This window comes from Coregonus clupeaformis, unplaced genomic scaffold (genome assembly GCF_020615455.1).
Source record: "Coregonus clupeaformis isolate EN_2021a unplaced genomic scaffold, ASM2061545v1 scaf0698, whole genome shotgun sequence".
NCBI classification, from domain to species: domain Eukaryota; kingdom Metazoa; phylum Chordata; class Actinopteri; order Salmoniformes; family Salmonidae; genus Coregonus; species Coregonus clupeaformis.
In genome coordinates this window covers 53,881-75,389 of record NW_025534153.1, presented here as the reverse complement: position 1 = coordinate 75,389, position 21,509 = coordinate 53,881, and the positions used below count along the sequence as shown (strand labels likewise).

The 21,509-nt window shown below is 42.2% G+C and overlaps 1 protein-coding gene across 1 annotated transcript in view; it reads left to right on the top strand.

Moving 5' to 3' along the window:
* Positions 1–21,509, top strand: part of LOC121552438 (sodium/potassium-transporting ATPase subunit beta-1-interacting protein 2-like) — a 185,414-nt gene that overhangs the window by 157,423 nt on the left and 6,482 nt on the right. Inside the window, exon 5 of the mRNA XM_041865371.2 lies at positions 17,000–17,060. Within this exon, the coding sequence (XP_041721305.1) occupies positions 17,000–17,060 (61 nt within the window). The remainder of the gene's footprint in view (positions 1–16,999; positions 17,061–21,509) is intronic.

Here is a 21,509-nt window from a genome sequence, read left to right as displayed (position 1 = left end):
GGCAGGAATCGTGGTCACAGGCAGGCAATGGTCATACACAGGTAGGCAAACAGGCAGGAGAATCAAAACTAGGACTGAAGGCTAAAACTGGTTCTCACAAACAGGCTAGGAAAAGGCTTAGTAGAGTCAAAACGAACAATACTTCACAAGGCAGAAACAGAAAGAACTGAACTAAATAAGGAGCTGATGAGACCAGGTGAGTAACTAACACAGGTGAAATCAATGAACAAAAATGAAAGACAGGGCTACGTTCAAGAACACAAAGAAACAGGGCTACGTTCAAGAACACAAGGATGACTAAGAAAATAAATACAGAACCTTACATTAGACCAGAAAAACAGAGTTGCAACTTTTTATTTCAAATGCTAAAATTTGTTTGGAGAGAGCAAATCCATAGAAAGTTTAATATTAAAACTAATGGCCAAAGTGTGTTATGCTCTCTTATATAAACTAAAAGCTAGACCTAAGAGTGGTTCTTGGTCCTCTCAGAGCACTAGTCTCGGCAGTGGAGTCATTTGGGAAGTGGTGTGTCATGCTTTGTCAGTATGACTGATAGTTATGAGCAAAAGTCTGCAGCCATTCAATCTGCAGACCTGGCCACAGTGTCCAGCATCTACTAGAAATGATGCAAATCATATGCAAACAATAGCACTGTATTACACATACCGGTATTCCCATAATACTTATGCAATGTTGCCATAATTAATTTTTATTGTTGTTGTCTATAAGTAGCTTTTTACTAGCTTAATGGAAAGCATTGGGCTGAATCTAGAATCAATTTGACAAATTACCCCCGATACTCTGGAAGCGGCTTTGTGTGGTGGCACTGGAAGTCTTAGCGACAGACTTCAAAATTGGGCTGAGAAAAAGTCCCAATAAGCATCCCAAACACACTCCTCCTGTCTCAGACGTTTGACATGGATGGAAGACTGTTTAATTGTCTGTCAGCATGAGGCAACAATGTAAATTTTCCCCAGCACCTCTCTGATGGATAATGAATGGCTTTGTTTCCTCACATGAGAATCTCAGGGCTAGAAATGACTGGTTCATTATCTTTCCCCCAAACTGAATGAGTGGCTCTTTGATCTGTTAACTGCAGAGACAACCACCAACCCTCTCTTCTCCTATTCTCTTCTTCCCCCTCTGCCAGACAAGAACAAAATTGATCTGAAACTTTTTGTTGTCCCTCTTCTTTCATTGAAGTACAGTCATTTGACAGCGTACAAAGTACCCTAGTAATCATTTCTTATCTCATATTTATTAATGAAAATAACCCAGGAGGTTAATCTAATTCAGTAATATCTATGAAAATGGGCCACAATGAAAGGGCCTCCCTGTGTGAACTACAATGATGAAATTCCTTATGTTCTTCCTGCTCAGGTCTCATACAGAGATAATTATAAGGATTAGAGCAGAAGCATCGCAGAGAGTGCTGTCATTTCCCTGTCATGCACGCACCCGCCATTTTTAACATCTACCTCGTCTCTGACGGAATACGTTGTTCCCTAAGTCTCATTGTTTTTCTGTTACTGTCTTTTTTAACATCAGAGCAACAGAGCAGCACCTTGTGTTAATGAGGTTTCCCTCAAAGCAGAGAATTGATGTAGGGGCCTAATCTGTTCATTTACAACCAATCTAGACATTAGTATGGCTGTACGCATCATTACGCCATGAGGAAGCCTCCGTCTCAAAGTAATTAAATAGAGTTGTGTCGTAATGAGAAGCCTGCAGTGGATGAGACTGAGAGAGAATTCGAATCAGTGGAGGATCTTTTTATGTTACTACTCCACTGTTCTCCTCTCCTCCAGTCCTTGTCTTTGTCTGATTGAAACTCTGAAGGACTTTGTTTTGCTGTCAACATCAGACAGGCAGGCAGGTAGCTACGGTAGATAACGAAGATGTTTATTGGCACAGTGACCTTTTACCAGAGTATTGTAATAAAGCCAGCCCAAGCAGTTTGCGGTGGGGTCACTGTGACACTGTCAACATGAGACTGTTGGGGTAGATGGCACTTAGCTGAGGGACCATAAGTTATTTTCAGCTCTGGGGTTGTGAGATTCGGTGAAACTGTGGTGTCTCACTGCTCTTTCTCCACATCCCATCTACAATTACACTTTGTTCCCTCCAGCCTAGAATGTCATTATCTATGGATAATGTGTTAATGTTCCGAGTGAATCGGTGGAAAAGGTACTGAAAATCTCATATCAGTAAACATACTGTGTTCTTCAGCTCAGCATTCAGCAGTGGTCCACCATGCTCTGGGAGTGTAATCACACAGCACTGAGTGGGAGTTGAACCACTGATGATGGTTAACACTATGGATGTCCTCCGTCTCACCTTGGTCACCACACTGTGGCGAGGTCCAGCCATTTTGCTATGCACCATCGTCTGCTACATTAACCTATTACTGTGATGTAAGCATTGAGGAGAAGATAGCATCATGGTGGAAAACAAAACTCACACCTACTGTTCCATCGCAGTTTACCAGAGAAATGTACAGTATAGTAATACTGTATGTCAACAAATACAGTATAGGTCTCTGACCATCTTACCGCTTTTTCGCTAGCTTTGCTACTATGATAATTGTTTTGTCTATAAGAACGGCTGCTTGTCAGTCATTATCTGCAGCCAACCTCTGGGAGATGAGGAGTGCAGGAAGACGCTGTGTTGCCAGGCAGATTTCTCTGTTCTTCCTTCACACTGGGAGAGAGAGAGAGAGAGAGAGAGAGAGAGAGAGAGAGAGAGAGAGAGAGAGAGAGAGAGAGAGAGAGAGAGAGAGAGAGAGAGAGAGAGAGAGAGAGAGGCTCCAGCAAACGCCACCACACCACTGGGGTCTAAGGGAGAGCCTGGGGGAGAGGGGTGAGAGAGAGGGGGGCGGCCAGCTCACATGGCTGGATGAGCAACTAAATGAGCTGTGTCCGGCACACAGTAGCATGGCTGATGCCTCGGAGGTCCGCGGCCAGTTTCTCTAAGAACAGCCAGCAAGTCGACCCGAGGAAGGCCATGAATCAGAAGGGCACCCACGTTCACTCTAACAAAGCTGTTAGCTGAGGAATGATGAGGCTCTAAAGGTATGACTAACTATTCTATTCAAAACATGTGCATTGACTGCGTTTGGACAACGACATGGTTTAATGCGAGAGTAATTAAAGTAACCCTGATAGGAACTGTGAGAGTCAATGCCAGATAGTGCTGCTGTATAGCAGCTACTTAAAGTTGCACATTGATATAAAGTAATGGCAAAGTTCCATAGAGCTGTAAGGGGACTGGGTCTGTACAGAGGAGCTAACTTGTCATTGACGGGTGCTTCCTATGACAGGTGCCATAGGGTTACAGTATATGTAGCAGGCTGAACTCCTGGCTAGTACCACTTACTGTCAAATGTTAACTTTACAATTATGCCCAGGCTCCCATATCCAGAGTGACATCTCATAAACTCACACAGACACACACACACACACACATACACACACAGGAGGAGACAGCTCTTACTGGAGGAGACAGCTGTTGGAGTCCACAGCCCCCTCTACTCCTCCATCACATCCTCTAACCTGTACAGACAGACAACAGGCATCCTGAGCCCACGGCCAGAAGAGACACTTTAATGAATGAGACTATTAGACATAGCTATGGTGATGTGCTTATGATAATATTTTAAATGACACTTGTAATGTATCACACCTTGTTTAATTACATAGTGCCTTCTGACAGTACTGTTGCAGTGTATTTTGTTAGGTATTCAGAGTGGGTCTTTGAATGTGAGTGTAATTGTTTGTAGAAGAGCTTATGCCTGGGTCCATTAGCTACAAGATTAAAGGGACGTACGGCATACCCATACGTATAATACTTTCACCCATCACTCAGGCACTGTGAAAGCCCCTTTCAGCAAGTCGACCCCTTTCACAGTGCCTGAGTGATGGGTGAAAGTATTTTACGTATGGGTATGCCGTGCGTCCCTTTAATCTTGTTTAGTATTTGCCTGGTTAATAGTCGAGCTCTTTGCTATATTATTTACCCTTCTCTGAATTTAGCCTGTTGATTAAGTGGGAGAATAAGCATAACCTCCAAGTGTTTAAACAATGCCATTGCTGCTTTACTGCTGTGATCTATTCACAGATTAGTGGAAATACCTTGCTTGTTTTATTCTCCATATGATCCCACCATTTTAATTTCGATTTATTTTCCTGTGGTTTGGTATTTCTGTCGTGATGGGATGAGAAATTCACTCTCTCCTTGTCTTTCTGTCTTTAGACATTCATTTCTATTCTGCACCTGAACCTCCCTCTCTCTCACTGCCTCCAATGTTAATTTCAATGGCTATTGTTCAAAGCTATGTCTGGCGCGGATAACAGAATGGAAAGATGGATATCTGTAGAGAAATCACTATTGAAGACCCGGTGGCTGGGCTCTGGGTAATATAAAGCAAACACTAAGGCCAATTTGGCCAAGTCATTTTAAGAGGATTGGAGGAGGTATCAGTCATGGCGGAGGAATCTGTTCCTTTGATGTACCGGCGGAGGAAAAACACTTTGCCTTCCAAGTCTTCCAAGTCTCTGATTGAATCTCGAGGTATACGAATTAAACAAAAAGGCCACAGTGATAGATGAATCCAATTCATTTAGCCAGGATAGGTGCTTTGCTCAAATTGCCGCTTCTTTTGACAGTCTGTTTTTCTTCCCCAAAGGCTACACTGGTTTCACGCCTGTGCATGTCTAGAATGCTATTTTTAAAGCTGTCAGTTCTGTGAATTGTGAATGCTTTAGCCCCTGGAATAAAATGTATCAGCTTTGACAGTGTCCAACACCCTGAGGGAAGTGAATCAATTTGCCTCATTACATGTCAGTCCCTAAAGACACACACAGAGACCATGGCCGCACGGAATTGCAATCTTAGACTAATTGTTGTGTTGAAACAGAGTCATGCTCACCAAATCATTCAGGAGACACCCGTCAGTCTGGCTCACAACGTTGTTATCAGAGAGGCTTCAGTATCAATCTCAGGCCCCTTTCAATCAATCTCTCTCTCTCTGTTCTTATTCAAAGCCTGTTTCTCTGTGTCTCTCTCTCCTGGCCCACCTCTGTCCTCTTCCTCCCCCTCTCTCTGTGAGAAGGGCTTGTTGTTGTGGAATAACGGCGTGGACCTGGGCTGAGTGACAGGAGTACTGATATTGTCAGGATCTCTGACGTGTCAGAGCTTCTCATCTGATAAGCCAGAGAGAGAGCGAGATCGGCGGCGAGAAGGCGGGCGCCTATTTTTCAAATGTCAGAAACGATACGGGACGGCGCTTGATGGGACCCTGCGAGCTGCGAGGGCACAGTGTTTCATTCCGCTGCGTTATTTACGAGAGGCTTTTCATCCCAATGCCCATATCACAGAGCTGGACATTATGAGTCTGCCTCCACACCACTGAGCTGATTATTACGAGTGCACAAAGGGGAGAGATAGCACTGCATTGGTGCTGCTGGGACTCGGGCCGTCATTGGGAAAGCATTGTAGTGACACTGACAGTGTGTTAGTAGCAGCGTACCGCCTCGGTCACGACACAACATCGTCAGAGTAAAAATAAATGGCTGTCTATCATTGTGACATGTAGGACACGCTGTGGTGATGTTTAGCTCAGCCGTATATGTTTTGACAAAGGGCATATTATTTGTAAGCTCTCCACTGTCACAATAGGCATATAATGTGTTTGGCTGAATAGCAAACAGCCTTGGTGTATGAAGTACTGTATGTCTATGACGAAGATACAGTGTGTTGATACTCTATGGGCTGTATTTTGTGGAGCTCTAGTTACAGGAAGCACATGTTCTCTGGGGATGCAGTTAGGGAATAAACATGTTCCTAATGTGTACTGTAGCGTTGTGTTGAGATATTCCGCTTAGTGTTAAGAAGGCATTTGACCCTGCCTATGTTATCCCTGCCTATGTGCTTAATAGGTCCCTCTCACTCTTCACTCTCCTCCTTCGACTCCCTCTCTCCTCTACTCTCACTGTTTTGATTTTTAAATCACATTGTCTATCACAGCGTTTGTCAGGATAGCATCTTTCACTTACCCCGTTATGCCTGATCAGGGAAAGAACATATCTCTGACGTGTTATAAAATAGCCATTACTTCTTGAGGGCTTTGGGAGGTCACAGGAACAATTACCAGGAAGTCACACAGGCTGTGCACCAAATGGCTTATTTTCCCCCATGACCCTCCTATTTAGGGGAATGATGTGAGATAAAACAGAAAAATCTATCAAGCTTCACATAGGTGCATCACACTTTACAATTAGAAATACACAGATATCCCAGACTACCTTAATGATTTGTTTGCATTCCCCTCCTTACATTGAGGTCAAAACTAGCATTAGCTTTACCATCTTCTTCTCAGGCCGATATTAGCTGGCTTGCCATTCATTTGGAGACTTTAGGCTCAGTATACAGCGCAAGCATCTACTCAAGGCTCTCAGGGCTCAGTACATTACAGAGGGGCCATATGCCGGGTTGGTATTCAAACAGTATCTTGGCAAGATCAATGGAGAGATGTCTGAATCTATTATAGTAAACAAAGAGCAATTCTGCTCCGAGATCAGAGAGTTGGCTTTTACAGCAAGCAATCAATGCCTGGACAATGGCCACATAATGATTGTCAAGTGATGGAAAAGTATCTCTGCAAAGCCAATAAGGTTAGCCAATAAGACCAGAACCAATAAAGCAGAGTTGTGTATTTTGAGATGCTTTGCCAGAGGTAAAGCACATTATCTAATCCACCTTGGGTCTCTTCCATCAATTCAATACTGTAGTCATGTGTGGGTGTGGGTGGAAGCAGCATCAATCTAGAAGGATATTATGGAATGTACCTTTAATGGTCTAGATCAGGGATGGGCAACTTTGATGGGGGTGTTTTCAAGTTAATTTCCAGCAATTCTACACATTTTGCCATGGGGCGGAGAGAAGATTTAGCAATTGTATTACTAATTTCATGCAATTTGACTCATTTTGCCATGGGGCGGAGAGAAAAATTTGTAGTTTTACAGGTAATTTCCTGCAATTCTGATGATAACTGATGGTCAGTGGGCCCCACCCCGGTCGGTAATTTGACCATGCTTACTACAAGTTTAGACAGCTGGCCGCTAGACTAACTTACCAATCAAAACAAAAATTGCTGACATGGGCTAAGTAAGTGACTGCTGATGCACAACCACATTTCTAATTATTATTCGAACTCTCAACAATAAGTTGAGACCTCGACTGAGTTCTAAAATGTGTTGTTGAAATTGGTCTGCGGGCCTACAAAAGGGGGACCATGCTGCCAGTTGCCCATCCCTGGTCTAAACCCAAACCTGTAACCATAACCAGTGAAAATGAGAACAAATAGTCCTCTCCTGTGTGGGTTACCAAGCAGTGCAAACCCAGTAAAGGTCATTCCACCGCAACCCTCTGTCAGTCAACATACATGCAACAACCATGTCACGTAACCAGCCTATTCCTTTTTCAATCTTGACTCTTTGCTAACAGGAGGGTCAGCAAATGATAAAGGTATGCGATAAAGAAAGCGATTTCTCCATTCAGTCGTATTTGGCCATGGTATGTTTGGTCTGCTGGTGAGACTTTAGATGTCTGTCTCAGACGTATAAAGGAGATGGGAATAATGGTCCAACACTTCACAAACATCTCTGTGTGTTTGAAGAGAGAAGAGTGGGAGGAAAGCACCAACCATGTGTTTATTGTGCTGTTACACGGCCATGTCAAAAAGCCACTCATTCTCCCCAACAGTTAAGTGCCTTCACAATTGTGAAATTGGAAAATTGGGTCTGATGTGTGTAGTTGGAGAATCACAGTAGTCTCAGAGGAAGCAAAGACTTCTGCCTTATTTCTGATCATTTGGTTTGGTACCACTGAGACTATGCAACAGCTATCCTGGAATAAAAGAGCTCTCCTGGTACAAATCATTGATTGCTTGTTATCTCTTTGGATTCCCTAGAAATAGTAGGGCAACCAAACAGGGCATATAACATCGTTAAAGATCATTATGAATACCGGTAATTGCTTTAGGGAATGACTTAATAAATATGACCTTTCAGTAGAGAGAGATATGTTTAAACCACGTACCATTTCAACATTCAGTGATTCTGCTAAAGATGCATATCCATTACCATGTTTGCTCAAGAGATTCAGACTAAATGTTGAATAATCCTTCATATTAATGAATTTTTAACCTAGCAGCTTAATATTGATTGCCTGTTGCTTAGACATATTACTTTCGTTTGCGTTATGTGCTGTTTTCCAAAGCACACATTTGGCTTGTAATCTGTCTGGGGTACAGGCCAAGATACATGTTTCCCCACATACAGCTTTGAGTAGTGACCGTCAGGCTTGGTTGAGAGTAAAAAAGTGAATAGTTTAGGGTTTCTTGTATATACCAATCAGATAAAAATGCACCTCAACAGAATGGTCTGGTTTGGTGGAATCTCTCCTTACTTTGTGTGTGAGTTATGTTCTTACTTGAAATATTTCATGTTTCAATTTCTCAAAACTCTTTCAGGCGAGTTTCCTTCCATCCTGTCAGCCTCTTTCTGGCAAACTGCGGCCATCGATTTAAGAGGTAAACTTGTTTGAAAGCATTTATGATTCAATGAGAAAATGAGTTGAATTCATGGACAGCGATGACATTTTTAGCATTCTCATTTGAATTTTGACTTGACACATTTTCAGTTAGAAGCATGTGATTATTGAACCAATTGTATTGATTCCAAAATGTATTTCTAATCACACAAATGAGGGAAGGAGTATGGCTGCGTCCCAAATGCACCCTATTCCCTACATAGTGCTCTACCTTTGATCAGAAGCTGGACAAATATAGTACACTATATGGAATAGGGTGCTATTAGGACTCACACTCTATCCTCATCCATTATGTACAATGTTTTACACTACAACCTACAGTATATCAATCTTTCATTTGACCTCTTTGCCTCCTCTCTTTTTAGAAAAAGATGCCCACCAGCTGAAGGCTCAATAGAGAAGTCAATGAGCTTGGCCCTTGGCCATGATTAAGGAAGTAAAAGGTTAATTTAGCAACCTAACAAGACCAATGCCAATGTGTAACTCACACAGCACAAGCTCCACTGTAGGGAGACTAATTCAGATGAAGAGCTGGGTGTATGTTGGTCCCCCAAGGAGGGTTAGAATGAAGATAACTGAATTGGTTTCTGCTCTAATGTTGGCAGATTTCTAAAGACACTGAGGTTTATTTGGATTAGACCCAAAGAATGGTCCCAGCTCACAGCTGAAAGTCAGCCCTTCATCTACATTACTTGAAATCGAATGAATTCCTCAATCTCTGATTTTCTAAGGATTTTAAATTGCACTGTCAAATGATGATTCACTGATGTATCAATGTATACAAATATACACCAGGGGAAATTCACTTGTGAATACACTAATGAGTATATTCTTATATTAGAATAGCACAAAGTAGCTTAAAAAATGTTGGCTAATAATGATACTGTGTTCTTACTGAGTACTGTGCAAATGAAATGTATTTGATGGTTGTGGATGTGTGGGGTGATGCTTTGCTATTTTTATAAATTTTTTATTTAACCTTTATTTAACCAGATAAGCCAGTTGAGAACAAGTTCTTATTTACAACTGCGACCTGGCCAAGATAAAGCAAAGCAGTGCGATAAAAACAACACAGAGTTACATATGGGGTAAAACAAAACATAAAGTCAAAAATACAACAGAAAATATACACTGCTCAAAAAAATAAAGGGAACACTAAAATAACACATCCTAGATCTGAATGAATGAAATAATCTTATTAAATACTAAAGCACTAAAGCATCCGCCAACTCCTGGACAGTCTGTGGTGCAACGTGGCGTTGGTGGATGGAGCGAGACATGATGTCCCAGATGTGCTCAATTAGATTCAGGTCTGGGGAACGGGCGGGCCAGTCCATAGCATCAATGCCTTCCTCTTGCAGGAACTGCTGACACACTCCAGCCACATGAGGTCTAGCATTGTCTTGCATTAGGAGGAACCCAGGGCCAACCGCACCAGCATATGGTCTCACAAGGGATCTGAGGATCTCATCTCGGTACCTAATGGCAGTCAGGCTACCTCTGGCGAGCACATGGAGGGCTGTGCGGCCCCCAAAGAAATGCCACCCCACACCATGACTGACCCACCGCCAAACCGGTCATGCTGGAGGATGTTGCAGGCAGCAGAACGTTCTCCACGGCGTCTCCAGACTCTGTCACGTCTGTCACATGTGCTCAGTGTGAACCTGCTTTCATCTGTGAAGAGCACAGGGCGCCAGTGGCGAATTTGCCAATCTTGGTGTTCTCTGGCAAATGTCAAGCGTCTTGCACGGTGTTGGGCTGTAAGCACAACCCCCACCTGTGGACGTCGGGCCCTCATACCACCCTCATGGAGTCTGTTTCTGACCGTTTGAGCAGACACATGCACATTTGTGGCCTGCTGGAGGTCATTTTGCAGGGCTCTGGCAGTGCTCCTCCTGCTCCTCCTTGCACAAAGGCGGAGGTAGCAGTCCTGCTGCTGGGTTGTTGCCCTCCTACGGCCTCCTCCACGTCTCCTGATGTACTGGCCTGTCTCCTGGTAGCGCCTCCATGCTCTGGACACTACGCTGACAGACACAGCAAACCTTCTTGCCACAGCTCGCATTGATGTGCCATCCTGGATGAGCTGCACTACCTGAGCCACTTGTGTGGGTTGTTGACTCCGCCTCATGCTTCCACTAGAGTGAAAGTACCGCCAGCATTCAAAAGTGACCAAAACATCAGCCAGGAAGCATAGGAACTGAGAAGTGGTCTGTGGTCACCACCTGCAAAACCAGTCCTTTATTGGGGGTGTCTTGCTAATTGCCTATAATTTTCACCTGTTGTCTATTCCATTTGCACAACAGCATGTGAAATGTATTGTCAATCAGTGTTGCTTCCTAAGTGGACAGTTTGATTTCACAGAAGTGTGATTGACTTGGAGTTACATTGTGTTGTTTAAGTGTTCCCTTTATTGTTTTGAGCAGTGTATATATACAGTGTGTGCAAATGTAGCAAGTTATGGAGGTAAGGCAATAAATATGCCATAGTGCAAAATAATTACAATTAGTATTAACACTGGAATGATAGATGTGCAAGAGATGATGTGCAAATAGAGATACTGGGGTGCAAATGAACAAAAATAAATAACAATATGGGGATGAGGTAGTTGGGTGGGCTAATTTCAGATGGGCTGTGTACAGGTGCAGTGATCGGTAAGGTGCTCTGACAACTGATGCTTAAAGTTAGTGAGGGAGATAAGTCTCCAGCTTCAGAGATTTTTGCAGATCGTTCCAGTCATTGGCAGCAGAGAACTGGAAGGAATGGCGGCCAAAGGAGGTGTTGGCTTTGGGGGTGACCAGTGAGATATACCTGCTGGAGCGCATACTACGGGTGGGAGTTGCTATGGTGACCAATGAGCTAAGATAAGGCGGGGATTTGCCTAGCAGTGATTTATAGATGGCCTGGAGCCAGTGGGTTTGGCGACTAATATGTAGTGAGGACCAGCCAACAAGAGCGTACAGGTCACAGTGGTGGGTAGTATATGGGGTTTGGTGACAAAACGGATGTCACTGTGATAGACTACATCCAATTTGCTGAGTAGAGTTTTGGAGGCTATTTTGTAAATTACATTGCCGAAGTCAAGGATCGGTAGGATAGTCCGTTTTACGAGGGCATGTTTGGCACCATGAGTGAAGGAGGCTTTGTTGCAAAATAGGAAGCCGATTCTAGATTTAACTTTGGATTGGAGATGCTTAATGTGAGTCTGGAAGGAGAGTTTACAGTCTAACCAGACACCTAGGTATTTGTAGTTGTCCACATACTCTAGGTCAGACCCGTCGAGAGTAGTGATTCTATTCGGGTGGGCGGGTGCCAGCAGCGTTTGATTGAAGAGCATTCATTTCGTTTTACTAGTGTTTAAGAGCAGTTGGAGGCTACGGAAGGAGTGTTGTATGGCATTGAAGCTCGTTTGGAGGTTTGTTAACACAGTGTCCAATGAAGGGCCAGATGTATACAAAATGGTGTCGTCTGCGTAGAGGTGGATCTGCAGCAAGAACGACATCATTGATATACACGTAGAAAAGAGTCGGCCCAAGAATTGAACCCTGTGGCTATCATTGAATTATCATGAATACATTTGCTCAAAGCCCATTTTCCAAATGTTCTCCAGTCTTTTGTTCTCAGTATGGGGTTAAATACTAGGGAAACATTTGAGCGAGGCTTTCGCTTGTCCTCAACCTGTCTATGCTGTATTACACAGTGTGTGCAGTGCCTCATTTAGAGTGATGCATCAGCCTGCCATCCACAGCATTTACCCCCAACATCTCTGATTTGTGGTAAACAGAAAGCCTCATTTTATAGGAACTGCTGAAATGCCGCTTGGCTTTATTGTGATGAGTAATAAAACAAACATCAGACCCTTAGTATACTCTGTAAATGCCTCATGTATATACAATCAGCATTTCCCTGTGCCAGGTCTGGTTTTACAAGAGTCTGTATGCCAACAGTTGTCCTATTTAAACGTTTTTATGGAATCAATGTACTTAGCCTTGTTTAGCCTTGATGACGTGTTGTAGCTTGCTTCCATTTCCTGGCGATGCAACTCCAGTAAAAAGCTAAGGTTCCACTAAAAGGTTGTTTGCTGGTGAAAGCTGTGAGATGTGGCTGCCGATGACCAGTTGTTGGCATGTTAAGCAGCTCCGGCCCAGTTTATAAACGCTAAGGACCAAGGCCACCCGCAGCGGGCCAGGGATCACAGGAGGATAAAGTCAAGGACATGTGAATTACCTTATGCACAAGCTGAGCCGCTCACAGTTTGAAATGGGAGTCTACACTTAGACAGAAATAGGAACACCAGGAAACGGATTAAACTACGTGATTTCGCCCACTTTTTATGAGGAGATAGGTTAGCTGGGAAATGGCATCCACATCAATTACTCTATGAGGGACTTTTGAAGTTACATTTTCCCTGCCGAGCTCTAATATTCGAGGGTGAAATAAAATATCTGAGTATTAATAAAATGTGAGGTTTTACTAGGCTAGGTTCCAGGATTTTTACACAAGCAGCATCATGCTCACACCACTAGACTTGGCACAGTATCCAAAATGCAATACCCCACTGTATGATTCTGATGTCAAGCAATCAATATGAAACCCATTTTTGACAATATATATACAGTGGGGAAAAAAAGTATTTAGTCAGCCACCAATTGTGCAAGTTCTCCCACTTAAAAAGATGAGAGGCCTGTAATTTTCATCATCGGTACACGTCAACTATGACAGACAAAATGAGTCCGTGTTGCCCAGCGACAGCCCCAAAACATCACTGCTCTAGAGGAGATCTGCATGGAGGAATGGGCCAAAATACCAGCAACAGTGTGTGAAAACCTTGTGAAGACTTACAGAAAACGTTTGACCTGTGTCATTGCCAACAAAGGGTATATAACAAAGTATTGAGAAACTTTTGTTATTGACCAAATACTTATTTTCCTCCATAATTTGCAAATAAATTCATAAAAAATCCTACAATGTGATTTTCTCAATTTGTCTGTCATAGTTGACGTGTACCTATGATGAAAATTACAGGCCTCTCATCTTTTTAAGTGGGAGAACTTGCACAATTTGTGGCTGACTAAATACTTTTTTTTCCCCACTGTATATATATATATATATATATATATATATATATATTTCTAATGGTGCTTACTGTAGAGAATGTTTAGTCAATTGTTCCCTGGCTGAATTGATACATTCAGAATGAATGGGCCCGTTCTGAAAACATTCCTCCTATAGTACATTGCATTGTTATGTCAGTTGAATTTAATAAGTGCTGCACAATTGAAATTGGAGTGTCCTCTGTCTCAGCCTCAACACTCCTTGACCTTTGAGCAGTGATTTGCATCTGATCCATCCATACAACAGCACCCTCCAACTATTATTATTATTTTATTTTTGTACCTTTATTTAACTAGGCAAGTCAGTTAAGAACAAATTCTTATTTCCAATGACGGCCTACACCGGCTAAACCCAGACGACGCTGGGCCAATTGTGTGCTGCCCTATGGGACTCCCAATCTCGGCCAGTTGTGATTCAGCCTGGAATCGAACCAGGGGTCTGTAGTGACGCCTCAAGAACTGAGATGCAGTGCCTTAGATCGCTGCACCACTCGGGAGCCCTATAAGAAGGCCAACATGCGAACAGTATCCCATCAGTGCAAAACATGTCACTTACTCAGTGTCGTGGAGGACACAGTGTCAGAGCTGTCAGCTGCACAACAGAGGAGACTGTGTCTGTTCATTTATAAGGCTCCTGATTCAATTAGTCTTTGAACAGTAATGCAATCAGTCAAAGTCAACTGGACAATGCTGCCTTTTAAAAGTGACGGTTATGAATGTAGTACAGATGTGTGTCTCACTGACTCTAGACTAAACAATAGAGAATGGCTGTGTTGTGTGTCTGTTTATAATGCTTGCATTGAGAGCAATCATGCTCCCAGACTTATTCTCAATTATGAATGGTTTTCTCAGAAACTCTGCATGTATTATTCAGATTTATAGAATCACATTTTTAATCAACCGTCAATAATCATCTTCACAGTGGAATTTCCTACGGAGTAAAACAGCTTGTGTATAAAGGAGCCTTTATCATAAGAATACTCTGGTTAATTTACAGGAGACAAATTAGGTTTACACCCTGTGACATGGTTCTAAACGAGATACCATTGGCTAATCAGAGGAGCTGAGTGTGTGTTTGTTGTTTTGTCTGGTAATCACCTCCTCAGTGCTCCTGATGGGTAAAGTGTGCAGTGTGTTGTGTGTGTGGCAGGGCCAGCATCGTGTGTGACTAGTGTCCTTGAGATATTCACGGAATCTTAAATCTGGAGTTCCTCAGATTTGAAACTGTGTCTGTTTATCTGGAAGGGTGGGGTGGAAACTTAATACGATAAACACAGACGATAAAGACGGCATGTTGGCTGCACTCTCCATCATGGTAGGGGCCGCTATGATGAATCTGAAAGCACACACACCTGGTTGCATGCTAGAATGGCCCTTAGACTCCAAACAGTGCCTGAATATGAGGACGGCACACCCATTATCCACATGGCTATCTACAGTGCTGTCTCGTGCCTGGCCTACTGTCTGACTGAATCCTCTGTCACATTGAGAATGTCCATTCCTCTCCGCACACTGACCACAGTCTGAACCCCAGCTTCCCTATCGCACTATCCAATCAGAGACCTCCAATCACTGGCCTATGAAATTACAGGCCTAAGGAGGAGAGAGGGAAGAGAGTAATATTGTTGTGTTGTTCTGGGTTTTATTAGTGCCTAGAGCAGGGATATCTAGTATGCTACTGTATTTCTCTCTGGATAAGCCTCCAATTAGATTTCCTATGTTCCCCTGGCTTTCTATTGTTATACTTAATCCACTAAATCTAAATTAGGTGACACATTTTAAATACAGTCTCATTAAGAACCGCCAGGCCCACATTATTTGATACCAACAATTATTATTTTTTAGGCCTTGGCTGCAAATACGGAGGTTTCACCCCCGCCCCACCCCTTTGGAAATGTATTTTTCAAAGCTACCGATCCGGATCACGTTCTGTGCATGTGTTATTTTACACACACACCTTTTTTCTACGCAGCTGCTGCTCACACTCCACCTCCATTCACGTTTCTCTCTTTACTCACCCTCTTCAGAACCATGATGGTATAGCCAATGTCTCTACCTCATATTTCTGAAGAGCTGGAATAAAAACCCTGAGGCGATTTGAACGAACATTCAGGGCCATTATGAAGGCTACAACCTTCTCTGTCTGTTGTAACAGATATTGCAGTTACGCAGTCCCTACACATTGCATTGGAGGAAAAGCAATCTGCATTTTGTGTGATATAGGCAAATCTTTGTAGTTGCTGCATTATCGTAGCCACTAGCCAGAGTTGCTGAAAAATAACACTAAAACTTTGACTACCTGTCTGCCTCCTGCTTAGCCAATGTTTGTATGATTAAAAAATAATAATAAATCGCTAATTAGACTGCGTCTGTGTCTTGCTTGTGTTTGATATGCTGCATGTAACTCCCCACTTGAGTTTTGCATTGGGGCAAATGACAATCTGCGAGTTTGTATCATGTCTTTTGTGTACAACATGTAAATAGCTGCATGTAGCCTAACTCCCCTCCTGAAAAAAGAACATGAAAACGCGCTTATGCCTAATAGCCTACTGAGGCGTGGAATGCTGTATTTGGAACATGTCGACCATGTCCTTTGTGTACAACATTAATTTTTGTAGGCTACACCAGACTAAGGCGTTCATTGCCGATCAAGGAAGGAGAAGAGGCAGCTGAGCACTGAGCAGCAGCTACGTAGGCAGCAGCTACAAAAAAAATCCTGAAGATGCGCAGAAATCACTATATCTTTAGCCACTGCAAATCGGGTTTCCAAAAAATCTGGATCCGCAGCCTCTCTGTTTCTTAAATGTTATTTGTATTAATATATATATATATATATATATATATATATATATATATAATCATAGTGGGAGCCATCTATTTGTTACTATTTGTGATTTGACGATGCAGGGTTTATTTTTTGGAACATTGTTTATGTGCCTCTGTTTTTCAGTCTCTCTTCCTCCTCTCTATATCACCCATTTCCTAGAGCAGTGTGATACACTAGATGCTGTACTAACACCTGTTTCCTCAACACAGAATGTTTTCCTTATGGAGATGCTCTTTTGATCTCTCGATCAGTTTCTACTTTTTCTCAGTGGTGGCTCATGTTTTCCCACCAATACGTTTGTGTAGCTCTCTGCATCTCTTGAGGGCATGGACACAAACATCTATGTTTCCTTCACTGATTGTGCTATTCTAATTGGTCCCCTTCTCACTGTAAAATTTCACAACTCTGCAGAAAATGTATTTGATTACCTTTCCCCATTTCTCTTTTGCAGCTTGTTGGGTTCATCTATGCCTGTTATGTGGTGAAGCTCATCTCAGAAGAGGAAGACAGCTGTGAGTATTGCCTTTCAATTAATATGGTAGATCTACGAGAAATATAGCATTTCCCTTTGCTTGTTATAATGAAATTGTCAGACCATTTTAAAAGTGCCATCTCACCTCATGTGCCTTAGTGAAACGCACATATTTTATTCATAAGCGTTACCTGACCAATCACATAACAGTAATGAGCCATCTTCCTGGACTCGTGCTATGATATAATAACTGAAGTGTTTACATCCAGGTACACGCTTAGAATAAAAGGTGCTATCTAGAACCTAAAAGGGTTAATTGGCTGTCCCCATAGGAGAACCCTTTGAAGAACCCATTTTGGTTTCGGATAGAACCCTTTTGGGTTCCATGTAGAACCCTTTTGGGTTCCATGTAGAACCCTTTCCCCATAGGATTCTACATGGAACCCAAAAGGGTTCTACCTGGAACCAAAAATGGTTCTACATGGAACCCAAAAGGGTTCATCCTGGAACCAAAAAAGGGTTCTCCTATGGGGACAGCCGAATAACCCTTTTTAACCCTTTTTTCTAAGAGTGTAGATACAGTATGTCTGGCTCAAGACTGACATCTCTGTATTCCTGTGTTTACAGAGGACATGATTTACTCTAATAACTGGGCATTGGCATGTACATTCCTCATCTGGTCGGATCTTTACATTTAATTAATTTAATAATAATAATAATATTAATACATTTAACCAAGTTTAATGCTCCAGCAAACATTTGGATTTAGATGTTGCTGGATTTAAACAATTAATTTTATTGATCCCAGGCCCAGCGACTTGTGGATCCTAGCCTTAAAGGAAAGTGTGGGAAATGTCCCCATTTGTTAAGTTCAGAAAACATTGCAGCACAGACCCAGTCGAATTGCCTTGTTCCAAGATGCATGAATTATTCTCTTTGGCCACTGCCTCATTTTTTACAAAAGTTATATTGAGACAGGAATTTGTGTGTGTGTTATCGTCATTTATAATTAATATTGATTGCCCCAAGACATGTGCGACTTCTCCTTGTTACCGGTCTTGCTTTGTAAACATAGTATGTGTTGGAAAGAATGTATTTGCCAACTACCCAGGCATGCTAGATCAATAATATATATATATAGCGATCTCTCTCGCATTTTCTCCATTTGCAACATTCATCACCAATCAACAGACATACAGAGAAAGAAGGAACGAGAGGGGATAGAGAGATAGATATAGAGAGGGTGGGGCGACTCTACATGCCTTCTCTGTCGTTTCAGATTTTTTTTCACTGCATTAATTCTAGTTTCATAATTCTAGTTATTTTTATTTTATTTTATTTAACCTTTATTTAAACAGGGAATCACATTGAGATAAAACATCTATTTTACAAGAGAGCCCTGTATACATTACAATAAAAACAGAAAAATAAAACAACATACACATATATGTGTATACAACAATATAATTCAGCACACAATCACTAAATTAACATATTTAATAAAAGCAATCACATTCAACTACATAGAAGTCCTCAGTCAATCATTTAAACTGCCTGAGTGGCACCAGCACATCTAACTGCAGTGAACTCTGCAGATTGTTCCACAAATTAGGGCAAAACGCAGATTTTCCCAAATCTGTGGAGACTGAAGGTTGGTACAGCAAGCCTTTCTTATAAGTGCTCGCCTCCCCTAGGTCGTAGGTCCCGGCACAATACTGTTGGTGGTTGGTAGGTTGAAAATACTTATCCCAATGTACTGAAATTATACCTGACTGCTGGTTAGTGTGGTCTCAACAGAACATTGTAGGCCCATTATTCATCAACAATGCAGATTCTTCATTTGGCAAGATTTGAATATAATTGAAGAAGGCTTTGCATCTGATAACATGGTTGTGGTTCCCATAACAGCTTCAATGTACAGACAGTACATTGTATATGGGAGCTATTATGAGAGTCATAACTAAGAGATTCATAGTGTGTGCGGTGAGGTTGCTCCCTCAGGCTAGAAAAAGATTGAGTCAAATAAGTGATGCAGCGCTTAGTAGACTATTTCCTCTACATTTAGCATGGGAATCTGAGTGGAAAAAATGCAGCGCTTCTCCTGGCCCTGCTGGAGCCCCTGTGAGAGAGCTAACAGGCAAGCAAGAGTGCTGAACCATGACCACATCCGAATGTGAGTCTCTCAGCTACCTGAGATTGCCTATCAGACCACAGCGCTCTCTCTCTAAAAGAACATCTCCAGACATAGTTTTCCCATCTTTAGAGCCCAAACGTACCCCCCACCCCCCCACCCCCCACCCCCCCCTCCTTGCCCAGAATGGGGAGTACCTCAATTTGAAATATTATAGAGCCCCCTTGAATAAGTAAAGGATTCCCTCAGGCATTGTTATGATAAAAGACATTTGGGTCCACATTAAGAGCAGGTTCTATTTGCCACTCAATAATGGCAGGTAGAAATGTGCCTTTCATGGGAAATGAAAGGGGGGGGGGGTGATGATCATTTCCATCATCTAGCTGTGACAGAGGAGGTTTGATGTCCTGCATGAGGGATTGCTGAGAGACACTGTTTAATTTGGCCAAACACAGAGGAATAATATTGTCCAACAGTGTCCATATCCTCCAGTGAATGAGAATGATATTGATGGTTTGATCCCTGAGGCATGAGGAAACACTAATCTGGGAGCCAAATTGGCCATTACAGCTCTAATTAATATAGTACATGAAGCACCTCAGCGAAGGTAATGAACAGCTAAAACCAATCAACACGCTCACTCCGTAATTACAGCTACTATCAAGGGTAATATCCCAGGGTCCATTTAAAAGAAAGGACGGTATTTAAAATTATTTCGCCTCCAAGAGAGGAGGAGAGAGAGAGTGAAGAAGAGAGAGGGAATCAAGATGCAAGCCTTCCTCTGTTGGATTTGCAATCAGGGTCAGTGTACCAGGAAGGTGGAATCTCATGTTGATTGGCCCTTGGCGGCATTTCATTTGCCGCTGCTTTGTCATACCAACTTGTAGTGACTGCTTAAGACAAAACAATTTGGAGACATAGACCAAGTCGTGCTGACTGCTATTCTCAACAATACTGCCATCAAACCTTCCCCTATATCTTATAAGGCCTACTTAATAAAGCACAATCAATATGTGCCTATATCTTTGGGGGAGGGGTGGCTGTTTATCTCTTAATGCAGATTGCTAATAGTGTTTTACTGGCATCCTTCAGGGCTTTTGGTATGGATATACTAACTGTTATAATCCACCTTAAGTTATTTTAACCATTAGCACATTGTTTTTGTGTGTTTCGTCATCAAGTGAGCTTCTTTTTTCATATTAGCACAGTAAACATAAGTAGCCGGCAGGCATTTAACCATTAGGACATTATTCCCTCCATCAAAAGGAAAATATTAAAATAGCTTTTTTATTAAACACATAATGGTTTGCCTGTGGGCTACATACAGTTGAAGTCGGAAGTTTACATACACTTAGGTTGGAGTCATTAAAACTCGTTTTTCAACCACTCCACAAATTTCTTGTTAACAAACTATAGTTTTGGCAAGTCGGTTAGGATATCTACTTTGTGCAAGACACAAGTAATTTTTCCAACAATTGTTTACAGACAGATTATTTCCCTTATAATTCACTGTATCACAATTCCAGTGGGTCAGAAGTTTACATACAATAAGTTGACTGTGTCTTTAAACAGCTTGGAAAATCCCAGAAAATTATGTCATGGCTTTAGAAGCTTCTTATAGGCTAATTGACATAATTTGAGTCAATTGGAGGTGTACCTGTGGATGTACTTGTGCTTGACATCATGGGAAAATCTAAATAAATCAGCCAAGACCTCCACACAAATTGTAGACCTCCACAAGTCTAGTTAATCCTTGGGAGCAATTTCCAAACACCTGAAGGTACCACGTTCTTCTGTACAAACAATAGTACGCAAGTATAAACACCATGGGACCACGCAGCCATCATACCGCTCAGGAAGGAGATGCGTTCTGTCTCCTTGAGATGAACGTACTTTGGTGCAAAAAGTGCAAATCAATCCCAGAACAACAGCAAATGACCTTGTGAAGATGCTGGAGGAAACAGGTACAAAAGTATCTATATCCACAGTAAAACGAGTCCTATATCGACATAACCTGAAAGGCCGCTCAGCAAGGAAGAAGCCACTGCTCCAAAATCGCCATAAAAAAGCTAGACTATGGTTTGCAACTGCACATGGGGACAAAGATCATACTTTTTGGAGAAATGTCCTCTGGTCTGATGAAACAAAAATATAACTGTTTGGCCATAATGACCATCGTTATGTTTGGAGGAAAAAGGGGTGGCTTGCAAGCCGAAGAACACCATCCCAACCGTGAAGCACGGGGGTGGCAGCATCATGTTGTGGGGGTGCTTTGCTGCAGGAGGGACTGGTGCACTTCACAAAATAGATGGCATCATGAGGAAGGAAAATTATGTGGATATATTGAAGCAACATCTC